The 16,514-nt window shown below is 33.3% G+C and overlaps 2 protein-coding genes across 2 annotated transcripts; both read right to left on the bottom strand.

Moving 5' to 3' along the window:
- Positions 1-6,125: 6,125 nt before the first annotated feature.
- On the bottom strand, positions 6,126-8,721 carry LOC122580347 (probable protein S-acyltransferase 7). Its single transcript, XM_043752619.1, has 6 exons — positions 8,617-8,721; positions 8,374-8,515; positions 8,029-8,211; positions 7,257-7,562; positions 6,715-6,948; positions 6,126-6,580 (listed from the first exon to the last, which is right to left on the bottom strand). The coding sequence occupies exons 2-6, from the start codon at positions 8,473-8,475 to the stop codon at positions 6,200-6,202; spliced, it is 1,206 nt and encodes a 401-aa protein (XP_043608554.1). The 5' UTR covers positions 8,476-8,515; positions 8,617-8,721; the 3' UTR covers positions 6,126-6,199.
- A 2,156-nt stretch (positions 8,722-10,877) lies between these two features.
- Positions 10,878-13,129, bottom strand: LOC122609792 (probable xyloglucan endotransglucosylase/hydrolase protein B). The gene is made up of 4 exons (XM_043782735.1): positions 13,033-13,129; positions 12,646-12,951; positions 11,844-12,037; positions 10,878-11,510 (listed from the first exon to the last, which is right to left on the bottom strand). Exons 2-4 carry the CDS (start codon positions 12,925-12,927, stop codon positions 11,111-11,113), a joined length of 876 nt encoding a protein of 291 aa, XP_043638670.1. The 5' UTR covers positions 12,928-12,951; positions 13,033-13,129; the 3' UTR covers positions 10,878-11,110.
- Between the last annotated feature and the right edge of the window lie 3,385 nt (positions 13,130-16,514).

The following is a 16,514-nucleotide window of genomic DNA, read 5'->3' as shown; positions in this document are numbered from 1 at the left end:
ATATTTTGATTTGGACGTGTATCTCATAACAATATAATATGATTTGATTAAGTATTTAGTTATTTTAAGGTCATAGTACAATAATAATTTTATAGATTTCATTGCATATTGGATATTTTTTCTCTCTATAAACTTTATGGTAAAATACGTATAACAAATAGTGCATCTTTCAAATAAAATTAGATCTATATAATGATGTTGTAATTATTGAGTTATTTATTAGTCGAACACAATATTAATTCTTATAATTTATAATTTGTCAAATATAATAATATACAATCAAAAACTCACTTTCTTAAACATCTATTTGAAATAACCGCATATGGTACGGGTAAAAAAAACGCTTGTGTATATATATATATATATATAGAGAGAGAGAGATTTATATAGCCACCTTTTAAGATGTACCGTAGATTCAATATTGTGTAGTGGAATTTTGGCCCTTTAAGGTAATGTTTCTTGTGTTTTTTAATCTTCTTCACAAGCCTATATTTTTAGACTCTTTCGTGATAATAGCCACAAAGAGTTTGAAAACGGCTACGGGATACTCTAGATAAGTTGTGTACATTTTAGTTAAAAAGAACTCTTTTTTTTTTATTTGACAAAATGAAAAACTCAATAGGAAAAAAGTCATCATCATCGATTTGCAACAGCATGATGCAAAACATATAGATAAATGTTGTTTATATATGTGGTGTGATTACAAAAATTAAGGTGATGTATCAGATAAAGCAAGATGGCTTGACATCGTCTTCACTATGCGCAACGTTTTTTGGAACCTAAAAATTCATGACGTCTATAACATTTGCTAAAAAAAATTGTATAATTTCATATTCGTTTGATTGGAATGGCATATATACAAAGAGCACATCATGATTGTATCAATCTGTAGTACAACTTTGTGGTGGGTAGTATTATGATTATCATGGTCATGAAGTATTATCAGTGATAGTTATCAGTGGCTTCTTGCCGAGTGTTCTTCAAATTGCTAACTTGGTGAGGTCGTCAATTACAAATCTGTGATTCTAGTTTGTAAGTTTAGGACATCGACTAATTGTTATGCAATGACCTAAATGTACATCTATGGTATTAGTATTGGTGATCGCTTGTTTTTTTTTTTTTTTGTCTGCCGGACATGTATAGTTTCGTGTTATGTTGGTTTGTTAGACAATAGGATCAGAAAGATATCATCACTTCCCATATTTAGAAGAACATGACTTGGCTGCCAAGAATTCAATAACCGACTCATATATTTAGTTTCCTTATTTCATGATTTTCTCTTGTATAAATTGGGGTTATTCCCAATCGTTTAATATAATACAATCATTCAATTCTAAAACCCTTTATTCACATGGTATCAAAGCCGACATACTCGTTAGGCTCATCATCTAAACCGTAAATTCTTCGAAAAATCCGATCAAAATCTGTGCCACCATGGGTGAACCCGGCGGCTCAGGAAAAGATTCCGAATTAATGCTTCAACTAGCCAACTTGATACAAACTAATAATAATCAATCACAAAACCCAAAACTTTCCAATAACCTTCAAATTAATCTTAAGCTCAACAGTCAAAATTACGCGTTATGGACTCGAATGATTCGAGTTGCCATTGGCGGAAAATCAAAAGCATTATTAAATCACTTAACCGATCTACCTCCAGAAAAATCGACATCAGAAAAATATGAAATTTGGGAGCAAGAGGATCTTATCGTATTTTCGTGGCTCATCCAAAATATAGAGCCAAATCTCGCCGGAAATCTAACCGAATTTTCCACCTCCAAAGATTTATGGGATGCATTGGTTACTACTTATAGTAGCGGGAAAGATAAATTACAAGCCTTTAACCTGCATGTCAAAGCAAATGAAATCAAGCAATCCGAAAAATCATTAGAAGATTTCTGGATATCGCTTCAAGGGGTTTGGGGTGAGATAGATCCTGTAGATCCAAACCCTATGAAGTGTGTTGATGATATCAAAACGTATGCCAAGATTAGATCTGAACAGAAATTATTCCAATTTTTAAATGGATTGGATCGAAAATTCAAATCTATCAAAAGAGAGATTCTTCGAACCGATCCGTTACCGGCAGTCGAAGCAGCTTATGCTACCGTTCGAAAGGAGGCCGCTCACCAGAATATTCTGGGAGCAACCACCGCCGCCGCCGCCGGTGAATCATCAGGCATCGCCACTGGATTAGTAGCAAGAGAAGATGAAGGATTTGTCTTTGCAACAAAAAAGTACAGCCGCATAAATGATAAAATCAAATCAAACAAACCCAAATCGGAAGTTCTAGATGACAAATCACATCTTTTTTGTGATGAGTGTGGGATGAATAGGCACACCAAGGAGCAATGTTTCCGGTTAGTTGGATATCCGGCATGGTGGATAGAAAATAAAAAGGGACGGCGATTTAATGCCACCGAAAAGGCCACCAAAGCAAACCATACAACCAAAGAAAATAGCAGTGATAATCACAGATTGGAAAAAGGATTTGGTGGGGTTGCGGCGGCCGGATTCAGTGAGGGTGATGGGGGCGGTTTCTCAGTGGTGGAAGGTAGAAAGAAAAGAAGGAGTATTAACCCTTATCTTCATTCTCCTGATGAACATATATATATATATATAATACAATTGAAAGTAGTTGCACTCATAAATTAAAAAGAAGGTGGAGTGTTTCTGGTGGGACGACTAGAATGGGTGGGACGGTTGGAATGGGTGTAAGCCCATTAATTAATATAAATCCACCAACAAATATTTGCCCATCAAAAATTAAAGGAAAAGTTTTTATGGCCCAATCTAATAATAAATTAAACGGGTCATGGATTTTTGATTGTGGTGCTACCGATATTATGACATATGAGTTGTCTGATTTTTCAGTTTTTTCTAAGGCTGGTAAAACTCATATAGAAGCGGCTAACCGGGGAAAAATGGATGTTAAAAATGGAGGAACCGTTAAAATTTCTTCGAACATTAATTTAACTAATTGTCTTTATGTTCCTTCGTTATCACATAAACTATTATCAATAAGTCATGTGACAAAAGAACTTAATTGCTCAGTTCTCATGCATCCAACTTTTTGTCTGTTACAAGATATCAGGACGGGACGGATTATTGGGCGTGGCACTGAGAGAGATGGACTGTATTATGTTGATGAAGTTACTGAAAGTGGAACTGTGATGCTTGCTCATGGAACAAGTGAAAGAGAAACATGGTTATGGCATAGAAGATTGGTACATCCGTCAGTTAGTTATTTACATGTTTTGTTTCCGAAACTTTTTCCATTGAATAAACCAATTGTTTGTGAGACTTGCATCCTTGCTAAAAGTCATAGGCAAACTTTTAAACCTCGTAATACTAGAGTTAAAATTCCTTTTTCATTAGTTCATTCAGATGTGTGGGGTCCTGCACCAGTTGTTGGAGGTCATAGTTACAAGTATTTTGTGATATTTGTTGATGATTGCACCAGAATGACTTGGATTTATTTTTTGAAAAACAAAGATGAAGTTTTTGATAGATTCACTGTTTTTTATAATATGGTTCAAACTCAGTTTCAAAAATCTATCCAAGTTATGAGAACGGATAATGGTGGAGAGTATGTGAACTCAAAAATGAACTAATTTTTTCAATCCAAGGGAATAGTCCATCAAACCTCTTGTCCTGATACTCCAGAGCAAAATGGTGTAGCAGAAAGAAAAAACAGACTTCTCTTAGAAATGACTAGGGAACTTATTATTGAGTCCTTAGTTCCAAAAAGTTTTTGGCCAGAAGCTCTAGCTACTGCTACTTATTTGATTAACCGTCTTCCTACAAAGATTCTAAATATGAAAACCCCCTTCAAAGTTCTCACCGAAGGATATGTGTCTGAAGAAGGATATGTGTCTGAAGAAGCAAAGGCATTTACAGCAAAGTTATATTCGGAAGAAATTCCATCAGGAGTAGAGAATGCTTTAAAGTTGAAAATGTGGAAAGATGCTATGGATTGTGAAATGGAAGCACTCAGTAAGAATAATACATGGGATAAATGCAGTTTGCCAAAAGGAAAGAAGCCGGTAGGTTGCAGGTGGATCTATACAATTAAATATAAACCCAATGGTGATGTGGAAAGGTACAAAGCAAGGTTGGTTGCGAAAGGATACACTCAAACATATGACATTGACTATTCAGAGACTTTTTCCCCTGTTGCAAAATTAGATACAATAAGAGTTCTCTTCTCAATAGCAGCAAATAAGGGTTGGCCTCTTCAACAATTTGATGTAAAGAATGCTTTTTTGCATGTAGATCTAAAAGAAGAAGTCTATATGGAAGCTCCTCCAGGTTTTTCTCATGATTTTAGACCCGGGGAAGTTTGTAAATTGAAGAAATCCTTGTACGGATTAAAACAATCACCTAGAGCTTGGTTTGGAAGGTTTACACTTGCTATGAAGAAGTATGGATATCAACAAAGTAATTCAGATCACACATTATTTCTTCGTCATAGAGGGAATCTAGTGACATGTCTAATTATTTATGTTGATGACATGATTATCACTGGAAATGATGAAAAAGAAATTGAGAGACTAAAGACAGCATTATTCGCAGAATTTGAAATGAAAGATTTGGGAAATCTTAAGTATTTCCTTGAAATAGAAGTCTCAAGGTCGAATCGTGGAATCTTCCTTTGTCAAAAGAAGTATATACTAGATCTTTTAGCTGAAACAGGGATGATTGACTGTAAACCAGCTGACACACCTATGGTCATCAATCAAAAATTGTTTATGAAGACAGAAGCTAAAGTTGCTGATAAAGATAAATATCAAAGATTGGTAGGAAAACTTATTTATTTGGCTCATACCCGTCCAGATATAGCATATGCTGTTGGAGTGGTGAGTCAGTTTATGCACCAACCTCAGGTTGATCATATGGATGCAGTTTTGCGAATTGTCAGATATCTTAAAGGAACAACAGGATATGGGGTATTATTTAAGGCTAATGGTCATCTTAAAATTCAGATATATACAGATGTTGATTGGGCAGGAGACAAAGGTAATCGAAGATCAACTTCAGGTTATTTTTCTATGGTAGGAGGTAATCTAGTTACATGGAAGAGTAAAAAACAAAAAGTTGTTTCCTTATCAAGTGCTGAGTCCGAGTTCAGAGGTATAGCTAGAGGCTTAGCAGAAGCATTATGGTTAAGAAAACTGATATCTGAAATTGGTTTTGCTCCTAGAGAAAGCATCCAGATAATGAGTGACAATGAAGCTGCTATCTAGATTTCAGAAAATCCAGTTTAGCATGAGAGAACCAAACATGTGGAAGTTGATCGTCATTTTATTAAGGAAAAGCTTGAAAATGGAATTATCAAGTTGCCTTTTGTTAAGTCTGAAGATCAATTTGCTGATATTTTAACCAAAGCGGTGGGTACTTCCATGTTTAATAAATGTCTAAGCAAGTTGAATTTCGGTAATCCCGCTATTCAACTTGAGGGGGAGTGTTAGACAATAGGATCAGAAAGATATCATCACTTCCCATATTTAGAAGAACATGACTTGGCTCCCAAGAATTCATGAACCGACTCATATATTTAGTTTCCTTATTTCATGATTTTCTCTTGTATAAATTGGGGTTATTCCCAATGTTTTAATATAATACAATCATTCAATTCTAAAACCCTTTATTCACATGGTTATGTGATTGTATAATGTGATCATTGCAGACTACTTTTTTAGCTTGAGTCTATGTAAAATGTACAAAAGGAATTCACATGATAAAGAATTACATCTTGGAATCTTGGATATCTACAGTTTAATTATGGGAGTAACACTCCTGTGATTAGCCGAGATGGTTTCCTGATGATGTAGACAACTTCATAATTGAGATGGACAGAATTTGTCTGCTTTTCATGACGTGAAAAGACTAGAGCACCATCTTAATCAAATTAGAATCAAGAGGCGTCTAATTTTAAGATGTTCTATTGGCTACATACAACTATACAAGGAGCATGGCAAATCAAGAAAAATTAGTCTGCTTTTCTCAGGCATAGATGAATGGCAATTACATGAAATCATCACCAAATTCCTTTATACAAAAAGAGCTTATTTCCATTAGCAAATGTTGGCCTTTTACAAGGATAACAAAAAAAAAGGTCGCACAAACGACCATTTCTATGCAAATCACAGGAGACCTATCCTATCTCTTTCGCCTTTCTATCAACAGCAAATTGCTTTCATACTCCTTGTCTCTTCTCTTTATCTTTGTTTACATTTTCTGATATAAACTTTGATGCCAATCTATGCAAATCAGGTGCAGTTACCCATTTACTTGAATGATCCGTTCCACTTGTGTCACATCTCTCCAGATCCAACTCAATTCCATCAATAGAAGTCTCTGTTTCGTAGCTTTTCTTAGAAAAGTTGAGGCTAAATGCATACCCAAAATATCTTGAACTGTTGTATTGAGTATACACTTCAGGTCTTACAAATGTACGAAATTCATTTTGGGAGCGGGGTATTTTAGAAAAAAGGACTTCTTTGAAGTTTTGAGCACATCCATGATTAAAGGGATTTTTCCTCCTCTCATACCGATTTCTGAAGTTTTCATATGTAGTCTGCAGAAATAAAATGACAAGACCTGACTATTACATTTTCAAATTGCAAAAACACATCAAACCACTATAACGAGGTACCATACCATGCCTATTTGCTCATGGAAGTGGAGAACAAGAAAGACGAAAAAATGTACCTGGTTGGTGATGACCAAATAAATATGAAATGCAGATAAGCCTCCTACAAACCATGAAGCTGTAAATGTGTATGTTATAAGTATTCCAGATATAGGAGACTTCATCAAAGCTTCCCATATACCGGAACTGTTCTCTTGCATAATCATGATGATGTTTATCCAGCACATGGCGAAAACATAAGTGCACAAGATTGCTAGTGAGGATACAAACATGAAAAAGGACCGGTAGTTCCTCTGAAAGCCACAAGTATATTTTGTTACACATGTTTCAACTTTAAGTGTAATATGAATACAAAAAATGGAATGATTTATAAGGCGAATCCAAATACCCCATCCTACAACCCTCAGAAATGAACAAGTATTTAACACCACATTATCACATTAAAGGGGTGTTTGAAACTTTAACTGTACATTTTGGAACTGATTGTTTAAGTATCATGAGTAATAATTCGGTCAAAATATTTGAATAATGGGATGTTTGGACGGGCATTTCGTTTTATGTGGAAAAAGTAAGAGAGATGTACGAATAGGCATGAGCATACCTTGCCTATACACTGTCCCACCCACGGGCAATGATGATCAAAGCGATCAACACAGTTGTTGCAGATGGCGCAATGTGAGCATCTTGGTGGGCGATAAAGCATGCAAGTTTGGCAAAACTTGACCCTAACCATCGTTCCATTAACATTGAGGCTTTTTGTAGGTGGTAGATATTTACCACTTTGAGTTGCAGCCCAGTCGGTAGACATGCTAGAAGCATCCCAATCATCATCTAGGTCTGGAGATGGAGGGTTTCGGGGAATAATGCCAGGATCTCTTGCAGCAACAAAAAAGATAAGGACAAGAATCTGCAGTTTTTTAACAACCTTGTAGCATCAAAATGCTAGGAAACCTTAAGAAGTTCAAGTTAATCAAGCAATGAAGTTGGTTTACGTATAATTTTGACCAAAACATATGGATTAATTTTAATGACCCCTAGATTTGATAGACATAACAAGATGGGCGGGTCAATGACAAAATGGGCTAATGTGTGAAATGGGTCAAGTTGACCTACAAGCATTTGTTTTACTTCACTGCAAACTATAATAAGTTAGTGTACTACTTATGTGACCTGATTCCAATACCAATATTACTTCAATGGTCTAATAGGTTTTATGCTTAGGAAATAGATTTTCACCCAGTTTGACCCATTCCAGGTTTACCTAAAGAACTCATGTTTACCCTTTTAAGATAAGAAATATCTCAGATTGATTATTGCAACTAGAATGACCAAATAAAAGTTAAAGCAAAAAAATAGAGAAGGAAACCACTTACATATAGAGTGAAGACAGCAGGAATAGCTACTAAAAGAAGACCTATATTCTTGGGGAAGTAATTCACAAGACTTTGAGAAACCAAAGAGCAAAACAAGATTACTGGAACCACAATGAGGAAAATTGTAAGGTAAAGAGACCTTGCATCCGACCCAAATATTAATCTACCCCTTAAAGCAAATTTCTGCAGTTTAGAAAGGAAAAAGAAACATATGTTACGAATTTAACCAAACAAACATGCAACATTTCGGTATGATCAAAATGCCAACAAACATTTTAAATAACCTATATACCAACGATACAATAAACTAATAAAACGGGATCATAATCATAATCATAATCATACATTGTTTCCTTTCCAGACTTGGTACAGACGGAGTGTAGGGGTGTCATTATTGCTAATTTGCCTGTCAGATAATCCTCGTGGAGGAAGACTAGTTCTCTTCATAGCGTTGTAATGCTTCCTTTAAACAAAGTCCCCAAATATCCTAAGACAAAACAAATAACAATAACAAAAACATTCAATCTTATAGAAATTCTTGTATCTTGATGCATGACGAACAAAATCATGAGGATACATTATCCGGACCTTTTCTTTTTGCGAAGAAAAGGAAATGGGGCCAAGGAAACACAACAACCCAAGATTGTCTATAAATGTACAGGCTGATTGATTAAATGTTTGCCCAGAAAACGAAACAAAACGAATAGAATTATCGATGAAAAAAGGGATTTATATATATATATATATATTTGCTAGCGAGAGAAGCCCCTTCTTCTCCCCCTGCAAATGTATCTACGATATGATAGTGCTCTCTCAGTTATCTTTTTGTCTCTCGTGTTTTTTCCTCCCCTTTTTTCCTTATATGTGTTTGTTATGGCCAATAATCATCCCTTTTGCATGTTTGCGTTCTTTTTGTCTTAAATTTATCCATTTCATGAAATTGGATAAATGCCCGAATCCATGCAAAAACAACTATCATTTGTCACAACATATATTTGTCATTTAAAACACATATTTGTTGACATGTAATTAATCAAATTACTATATTAGAAGCGATAATGGGCAAATAAAACCCGATTAGCTAGGCACATCCAAGTCAAAAAATGCTTCGTCATCTTTATACTCGTATATTTTAAACAACAAAAAACTCATTTGTTTATCCGTTTATGTCATTAATCAGATTGCATTCCTTTCGTCAACAGAAAGCAAATGAAATCTTCCTCTTAGGGCGTTCGATTCCGCGAAATGGCGACCCGTTTTGCCAGAGTACTTCATTTTCCGACCTGGAAAACCAATGACTTAATCTACATGTTTTTCATCTGTTTTTCTTGTTTTTGTTATGTTGTTTTATTTCTTTTCCTTGTGTTCAATTTTAGATAAGTTATGTATTTTTTGGTGTATATAACTATGACGACTTAATATAAATACCACTTAGTAAGATATATGTTTTTTTATAATGTTTCAATAGTCAGAGCATATTCGTCTCACTTATAAGTCATTCGAATTTTCAGAGGAGAAAAGACTCTTATTAATCCGCTAAACGACACGACCATTAATATGAGTAAATATCAACCCCTCATGATTCAAACCTGGATCTCTCCAGGCGCAAAATACTCATGGGAGGACTGAGGTTTTTACCTCAATGATTATTAAGATATATGTTATTTAATTTTTATTTCAATGGTTTCAGGCTTTAAGCGAAAATGTAAACTTAAAAAAGTTTGCTACAAATTAACAATTCGTGTAGAACGAAAGTTCCTGGTTACATCCCTATTTGTCTATACGGACATAAATTCACATGTTGCACTGAGCTCTGATGACTAATGAGATCTTAACCTTTACTTTTTACTTTTGACAGCTAATTTGTCCTTCATATATTTTAGATTATATTTTTATTTTTAACCAACTTCATTGTTATATTAATCCGCAACTACTACGTAATTTCTCTTATTATCCTTGACTTCGCTTTTTTAATATAGTGCGTCAAAATCATTATAAGCCAATACCAGGAAGACCTAAACATGGGACGAAGAAAGAAGTCCTATAATATTTGCCACTTACCAAACACATATATGTAACATGTTCCATAAATATGTAATGTCACAACACACAACAAGTGAACAAGGTCAATAATTCATCAATATTCGCAAACAAAATCCTCATTGGTCCATTTCAAAGACCAAACCAAATTAGCTTTGTTGTGTTGTCACTATAGGCCATTGGCACACACGAATGCAATCTTTATTGTTCAATTTTTCTATCATACTTTTTACACATCCATACTTGTATTAATTATGGTTTGTCTTAAAAACTTACTTCTAATAATACCTCTCTGATGTAAACATTTCATTCTTAGATATAAAAACTATATCTAAGTTTTCTAGTCAAATTTAAAAGATTATGACTATTAAATTAAAATTAAAGGTCAAAATTTATAGATGATTTTTTTAAAGGGATTCATATCCCAAGTTTTTTTAGTATCTAGACCACACCTACTATTTGCAGCGATAGTCGCTGTAAGTAGTGCGGACCCCTCTTTCTGTAATGGCAAATCTGGCAAAAAATAGCGGTCCCTCTGTCAGTAATTGCTGCAAATAGTTGGATATGGACAAAAACACCACTATTTACAGCGATAATCGCTGCAAATAGTCTGGTTTAATTACCAAAAAAGTAGTCGGGATACTAGCCGTCTTTTTTAATCTAATGGTAATGATTATTTTAAATTGACCCCTTAAGTTCAAACTAATTTGAAGGGATCTCTACCATATTATTAAAAAACAACACGTAACATGGTCTAAACCATTCAACATATATTATTGAAAGAGTATAAGATAGAAGAAAGAATACAATGAGCAATGACTTCATAGGATTACATATATCATAAGATTGTAACATGGGATGGTGGATTTCATCGTAATAATGTATAACTCCAATCTTAGAATTTGGCCCATTACACATAAACATATATATAATAAGACTCAAATTAAATGATATAAATATAAGGGTCCAACAACATTTTCCGATAGCTTGAACTGGAATCGCTCTCCGTTTACCCATTTATACATCATACATACACAAGAACTTAGACGTCACGGTCTCTCTTGCATTCCGGTGCCATTGTCGGGAACCTTTTCCGGTCAGTACAATAGTTGTAGATAGTGAACTTCTTTCTAACCCATCGGAGACGTCTCCATTGATAAGCATCAAGATCTTGGAATTCCTTTTGGTCCCACCATTTTTTGCCTTGGGTTGCACAAAACTTAGCATTCACAGATGATTCACAGCCGTCCACGTGGAAGTTTTTGTATGCGGCGATGAATGGTGCCTTTGACCAATCGGTCTTCTCTAATCCACCCCTTGTTGCCCAGTCATCAGCGTTCCATAAGCTTGAGTAGATTTTCATTGGTTGGTTAAATGGAAATCTTACCCCTAAATCTTTACTATTCTTGAATACCCTGATTGGTATATCATCCACAAAAAACCTGCCAATTACAAACACATATGTGTCACATTCACATTATAAATAATTTAATTTAGTTACTGCATTCTAATCAAAATATATATCAGAAAAAATCCAAAAGTAGGACTGTTGGGAATTGACTATCTTATGGTCTTACCGGTTTATTAATTTCCTAAAGTAACATACTTTTCCGGCCTACACATTTATCATTTATGAACCTAAATGTATTTAAGTTCTGATAAGCTCATAAACCAAACTTAATAAGGCGATAAGCCAAACTTATCCACACACCACACCAAATGAAATTTAAAAAAAAAAAAGCGAATATAGGCAAGAAGGGTGTGTAAAAACTTACACAATCTGGTACATATTCCAAAGAACAGAGTAGGAGTGGTAAGCTTTAGTTGGGTCAAACCAAAGATAGATACGTTGTTCCCTGTCACCTTTGCCGCCGGTGAACACATTGGTCTGTAAAATGTAAGGCTGCCCTGTTCTGTTCCCCAAGAACTCAAAATCTATCTCATCATGCTCCGAGTTTTGAGATGAAAGCTGCCATTTTTACAACACCCATTTAAGTTTCTTGAATCTTGAGCATGTATTTACATATATATGTGTATATATGTATACAGTTACTGAATGAATGATAGGACTAAAATTGTGATTACTATTGTACTCATTTATTTTTTAGTTTCTTGAATACATTTTTAGCTAAAACATGATTATTGGAACACATTAACACCTATTTAAGTTTTTGAAGATATACAGTTACAAAATGAGTTTTGGGGAAAAAAAGCATTCAAGTTCTTGAAAATTACATTATGAAAAACTAGTCTTTGGACCAAAGATGTCATTTTTATAACACCCATTTAAGTTTCTTGAATGTTGACAGTAAAGAAAAATGTGTTTTGGGACAAAATATTTCATTTTTGTTACACTCTGTTAAGTTTCTTAAATATATCTACAGTTGAAAATGAGTATCAGAACCAAAAATGTCATTTTTATCACACATTCACACTTATATAGACTTCTTGAGTATCTACTAAATAAAAGATATTAAAACTGAGTATTATGACTAGATATATATGTCATTTACATAACGCACATTTAAGTTTCTTAATTAAAGATGAGATATAGTTGAAAGATTTCAAAGAACTTACATAAAAGGCAGTGACAGTTCCAGCAGAATCACCAGGAACCATTTTAATCTGCATACTAAAATGGCCAAACAGATAAGATCCCTTAGACTGGAACCCAGTTCCAGTATAGTTATCCAGAAGCAACTGAATCTCTGAACCACCATTGAAGTATTTGATATGGTCAAATGCCCAGGTGGGCACATAGTTCCTACCAAAAGGCACAGCTACTGCCTTTCTTGGAGCTGCACCCATGGCCACATTCACCATTGTTAACACACACAGACACACCCATAACAACCTCATCTTTTTGACTTGTTTCTTAATTTTCTGCAAATGGAAACTTGTTAGTGGGGTATATATATTTATAAAGTGTGAAGGGTAAAAGTGTAAATTTAGACAATGTACTACCTTAAAAAGAGTTTTGAGTGATGGATGGATGGATGGATACAGCTACTACTGGGATGGATAAATGGAGTCAGGGGAGTGTGCATATATATATAGATTTGTGTGGGGGTGGGATATATATTATTGGAGGGAAATAATGATAGTGGCAGAAATTTGGATCAATAATTAAGCAAGCAGCAGCATACAGAAGGCAACAGTTTACATCCAGCTGTGTCAATCTGAAATCCAATTTATGGGATTAGCTGTTTTTTACCAATATCTTTTTATATTATTATATACTGTAATAATTTATTAATATTTAATCATATTTCTATGTATAAAATGTAAATTAATATTACTCATTCCGTCATCAGGGGGAAAAAGAACAACTTTATTGTCCTTCACTTTTTGTTAGAGAAAAGAAGTGTTTGATAGTATTAAGCATGAGTTTTCAGAGGCTAATAGTTTTTCAAAGTAATTATGGAAAATTATAATGCATAAGTTTATCTATATGGAACCTCAAAATAAGACCAAAAGGAGTGGGTGATTTGTTTGTTGGTGAAATTTGACTTAAGGGTCACGAATTTTGACTTGGAAGTTGGGAACTTGGGATGTGTTACATATGATATTGTTGTTTATAGATTACAGTCCAATGTATTTAATTAAGTTATAGGATAACATGTTATTGTGTGTTTGTTTGGTGATTTTCCGGATTTCAGACTATTTAAATGTGTTTTAACAGATTATTAAAAAGCATAAAAATAGTTAAATTTAATGTTTAGAAAACCCATTAGAAAGATACTAAATGAATCCCATAGGACACTTAACGTGCACAAAAGAGTTATACATTTCTATATCAAAAGTCCAACTCTAAATTTTATAGTAAGGATATAACTATTTAATACACCTTAACGAAAGTGGCATCGTTTAACAAAACCAAATCATTAAATCCATACAAACATCAAATTTCCACAATACATTTAAAAATATCTATTGTAAAATAATAATTCCACTGTTGTAACTTTAGATATAATAATATAATGTTTATATTCCTTCTTTCAAAATTTAACCTTTAATTTTAAGATAGTAAATTTACATGGATAATGATAAATTAATCTAATTTGTGTGCTTAAAGATGTGTCTAATTATAAGATAATGACATGTGGAAAAATCAGTAGGCAATATTAGGAAAGATAATTAGTGAAATTCACATGTCAAATTCTTAAGGTTTAGGCATATCTTTAAGCACACCAATTAGGTTGATTAATCAATTTCCAATTTAATTTAAAAAATATAATACTTTTTTAGATATTTATATGTGATTTCTTTTTACCTTGTCTTCTATCAAACCTAAACACATCGTCCATCTTCTTCTTAGAGTTTGATGGTTTAAGATTTAAGTTATCGTTTTCACCTTTTCTTAGTAAATCCATCTCCATCTATATCTATATCTATACTTTTATATTTTTATATTCCCTTATAAATAAAACTGACACTCGCTCCTTGAACTTTTAAGAATCTGATACTTCTAATTACCCCCCGTCTTAATACATCTCTATTTTTATTTTTATACACTGTGACTAACGTACCCTTACAAAAATTTCAGACTTTATTTCCCTCTCACAGACAAACACATAGCAAAAACTCTAACTCATAATTCGTCCCCCCCCCCCCTTGCTTCACATCCCACCTTGAACGTTATCACAACACTTCGAACGTTGTCTATTTTTGTCGTTGCAATGCACGGGCACACATCTACTCTTTATAATGCAAACTAAACACTCATTTTCAAGTAATTAAACACATTTTCAAATATTTCTAAATTACCCCTAACTCACTCAATTTTTACTCATTTATAAAATAAATTACCCATTCCCTCTTTTTAATTTTCTATCTATAAAAACTCAAAATACTTTCAACTCTCTACCCTTTCTCAATCCATACATTACAATTTACCCAAAATACCTCTAAAATATTTTTCAACCCTATTTACTCAAACTATTGTATGTCTTTATTTATTAATTTAACTATGTTGACATAATATATTTATAATACATTTAATGAAATTATTTACAATATACATAGCTCAACCTTTGATATAACTACACTGCCCTTATTTACATCAACTACTTTTACGTTAATAACCACATCTCTACCATCGCCGCATTGCGCGAGCAACTTTCTAGTTTTTTTAGAAAAATTCTAGTCCTTTTCTTATTAAATGTTACAAGAGATTTAGTTTATAAAATATAAATGACGCAATTTTGATGACTTATCCCATTAGAAATTAATTAATTTATTCTTAATGAATTACTTTATACTTTAAACTCTTATATTATAAATTTGCACCTAAAGTTCTTATATTTTAAAATATCTACATCAATTTACATCACTTGATACTGTCACCACCACCAATGTTCACCGTCAATACTACCCATCGTCACACCACTAGATCTCTATCGTCTCCACCATTGCCGCTTTACGAAAATATGATATTATTTTAATTTTTAAAGTATAAACTTTAATTAAAGCTCAATCTGCCTAAACTAGAAATTTTCTATTTAAAAATACCTATATTTTGTTGCTGTTTAAATTATATGTATTAGAATAAGGTTGGATATAATATTTATATGCATCATGTCAGTTAATTTTTAAGATTTTGATCTGATTGAAAAGGGGAGATTTAAATTCAATAGATGTATATGTATGTCTAATATATCTAAAAAGTTACATATATTTTTAATGTCGATCTTTTAACACCACACAAGACTAAAATGTTGAGTATTATTAAGCCTGTGTTACACTCTTGGTAATAAGGTAATAAACGCAAAGTCCTTGGTTATCCCTAAATACGATACAAGAGAATTCTCTGAAAAATTGTTCCAATCAACCAATTTTTCAGTAAGTCGCCACTCGATCTTTTGCTTGTCAAGAGTAACTCATCAATCTTTGCACTATTTAGTTTGTACATTTTGCATTAAAATTAGCCCTATAAATCATGTTTTTGATGGTGCACATACATCTTCCAAGAAACATCATTGATGTATACACATAAAAACTTAGATACCATAATAAACTATTATCGACGCCACCACTGTTGCAGATAACTTACTAATATAATAACATGAATAATAACACTAGAATTGTGACTTGCAGGTAACTTGCTAATATAATAACATGAAGAATAACACTAGAAGTGTGATTTTGTGAGGAGTAAAAAAATGGTTTTAGAACTAGCAATAGAAAGAAAAAAGAAAGAAAGGAAAAACAGACAGGCATTGGGTGTAGAGTTCATGTGCACATGACATGTTACCTCCACCATGTTCTTTGCACGTGACCTTCCAATCTCTTACCCTCTTAAACACCCTTCCCCGTAACAATTCCTTGTTATTATTCGTATCCCTAAATCAATCTTTTTTACTTTAACATACAATTAATTAAACTAATTAATTAACCTTTATGAGTATTTAAGATAGTGATAGCCATTGAGGTGTTAAGCTAGTGTC

This window comes from Erigeron canadensis, chromosome 8 (genome assembly GCF_010389155.1).
Source record: "Erigeron canadensis isolate Cc75 chromosome 8, C_canadensis_v1, whole genome shotgun sequence".
NCBI classification, from domain to species: domain Eukaryota; kingdom Viridiplantae; phylum Streptophyta; class Magnoliopsida; order Asterales; family Asteraceae; genus Erigeron; species Erigeron canadensis.
The sequence above is the reverse complement of the archived record's forward strand: the minus strand, read 5'-3'. Positions and strand labels throughout refer to the sequence as shown.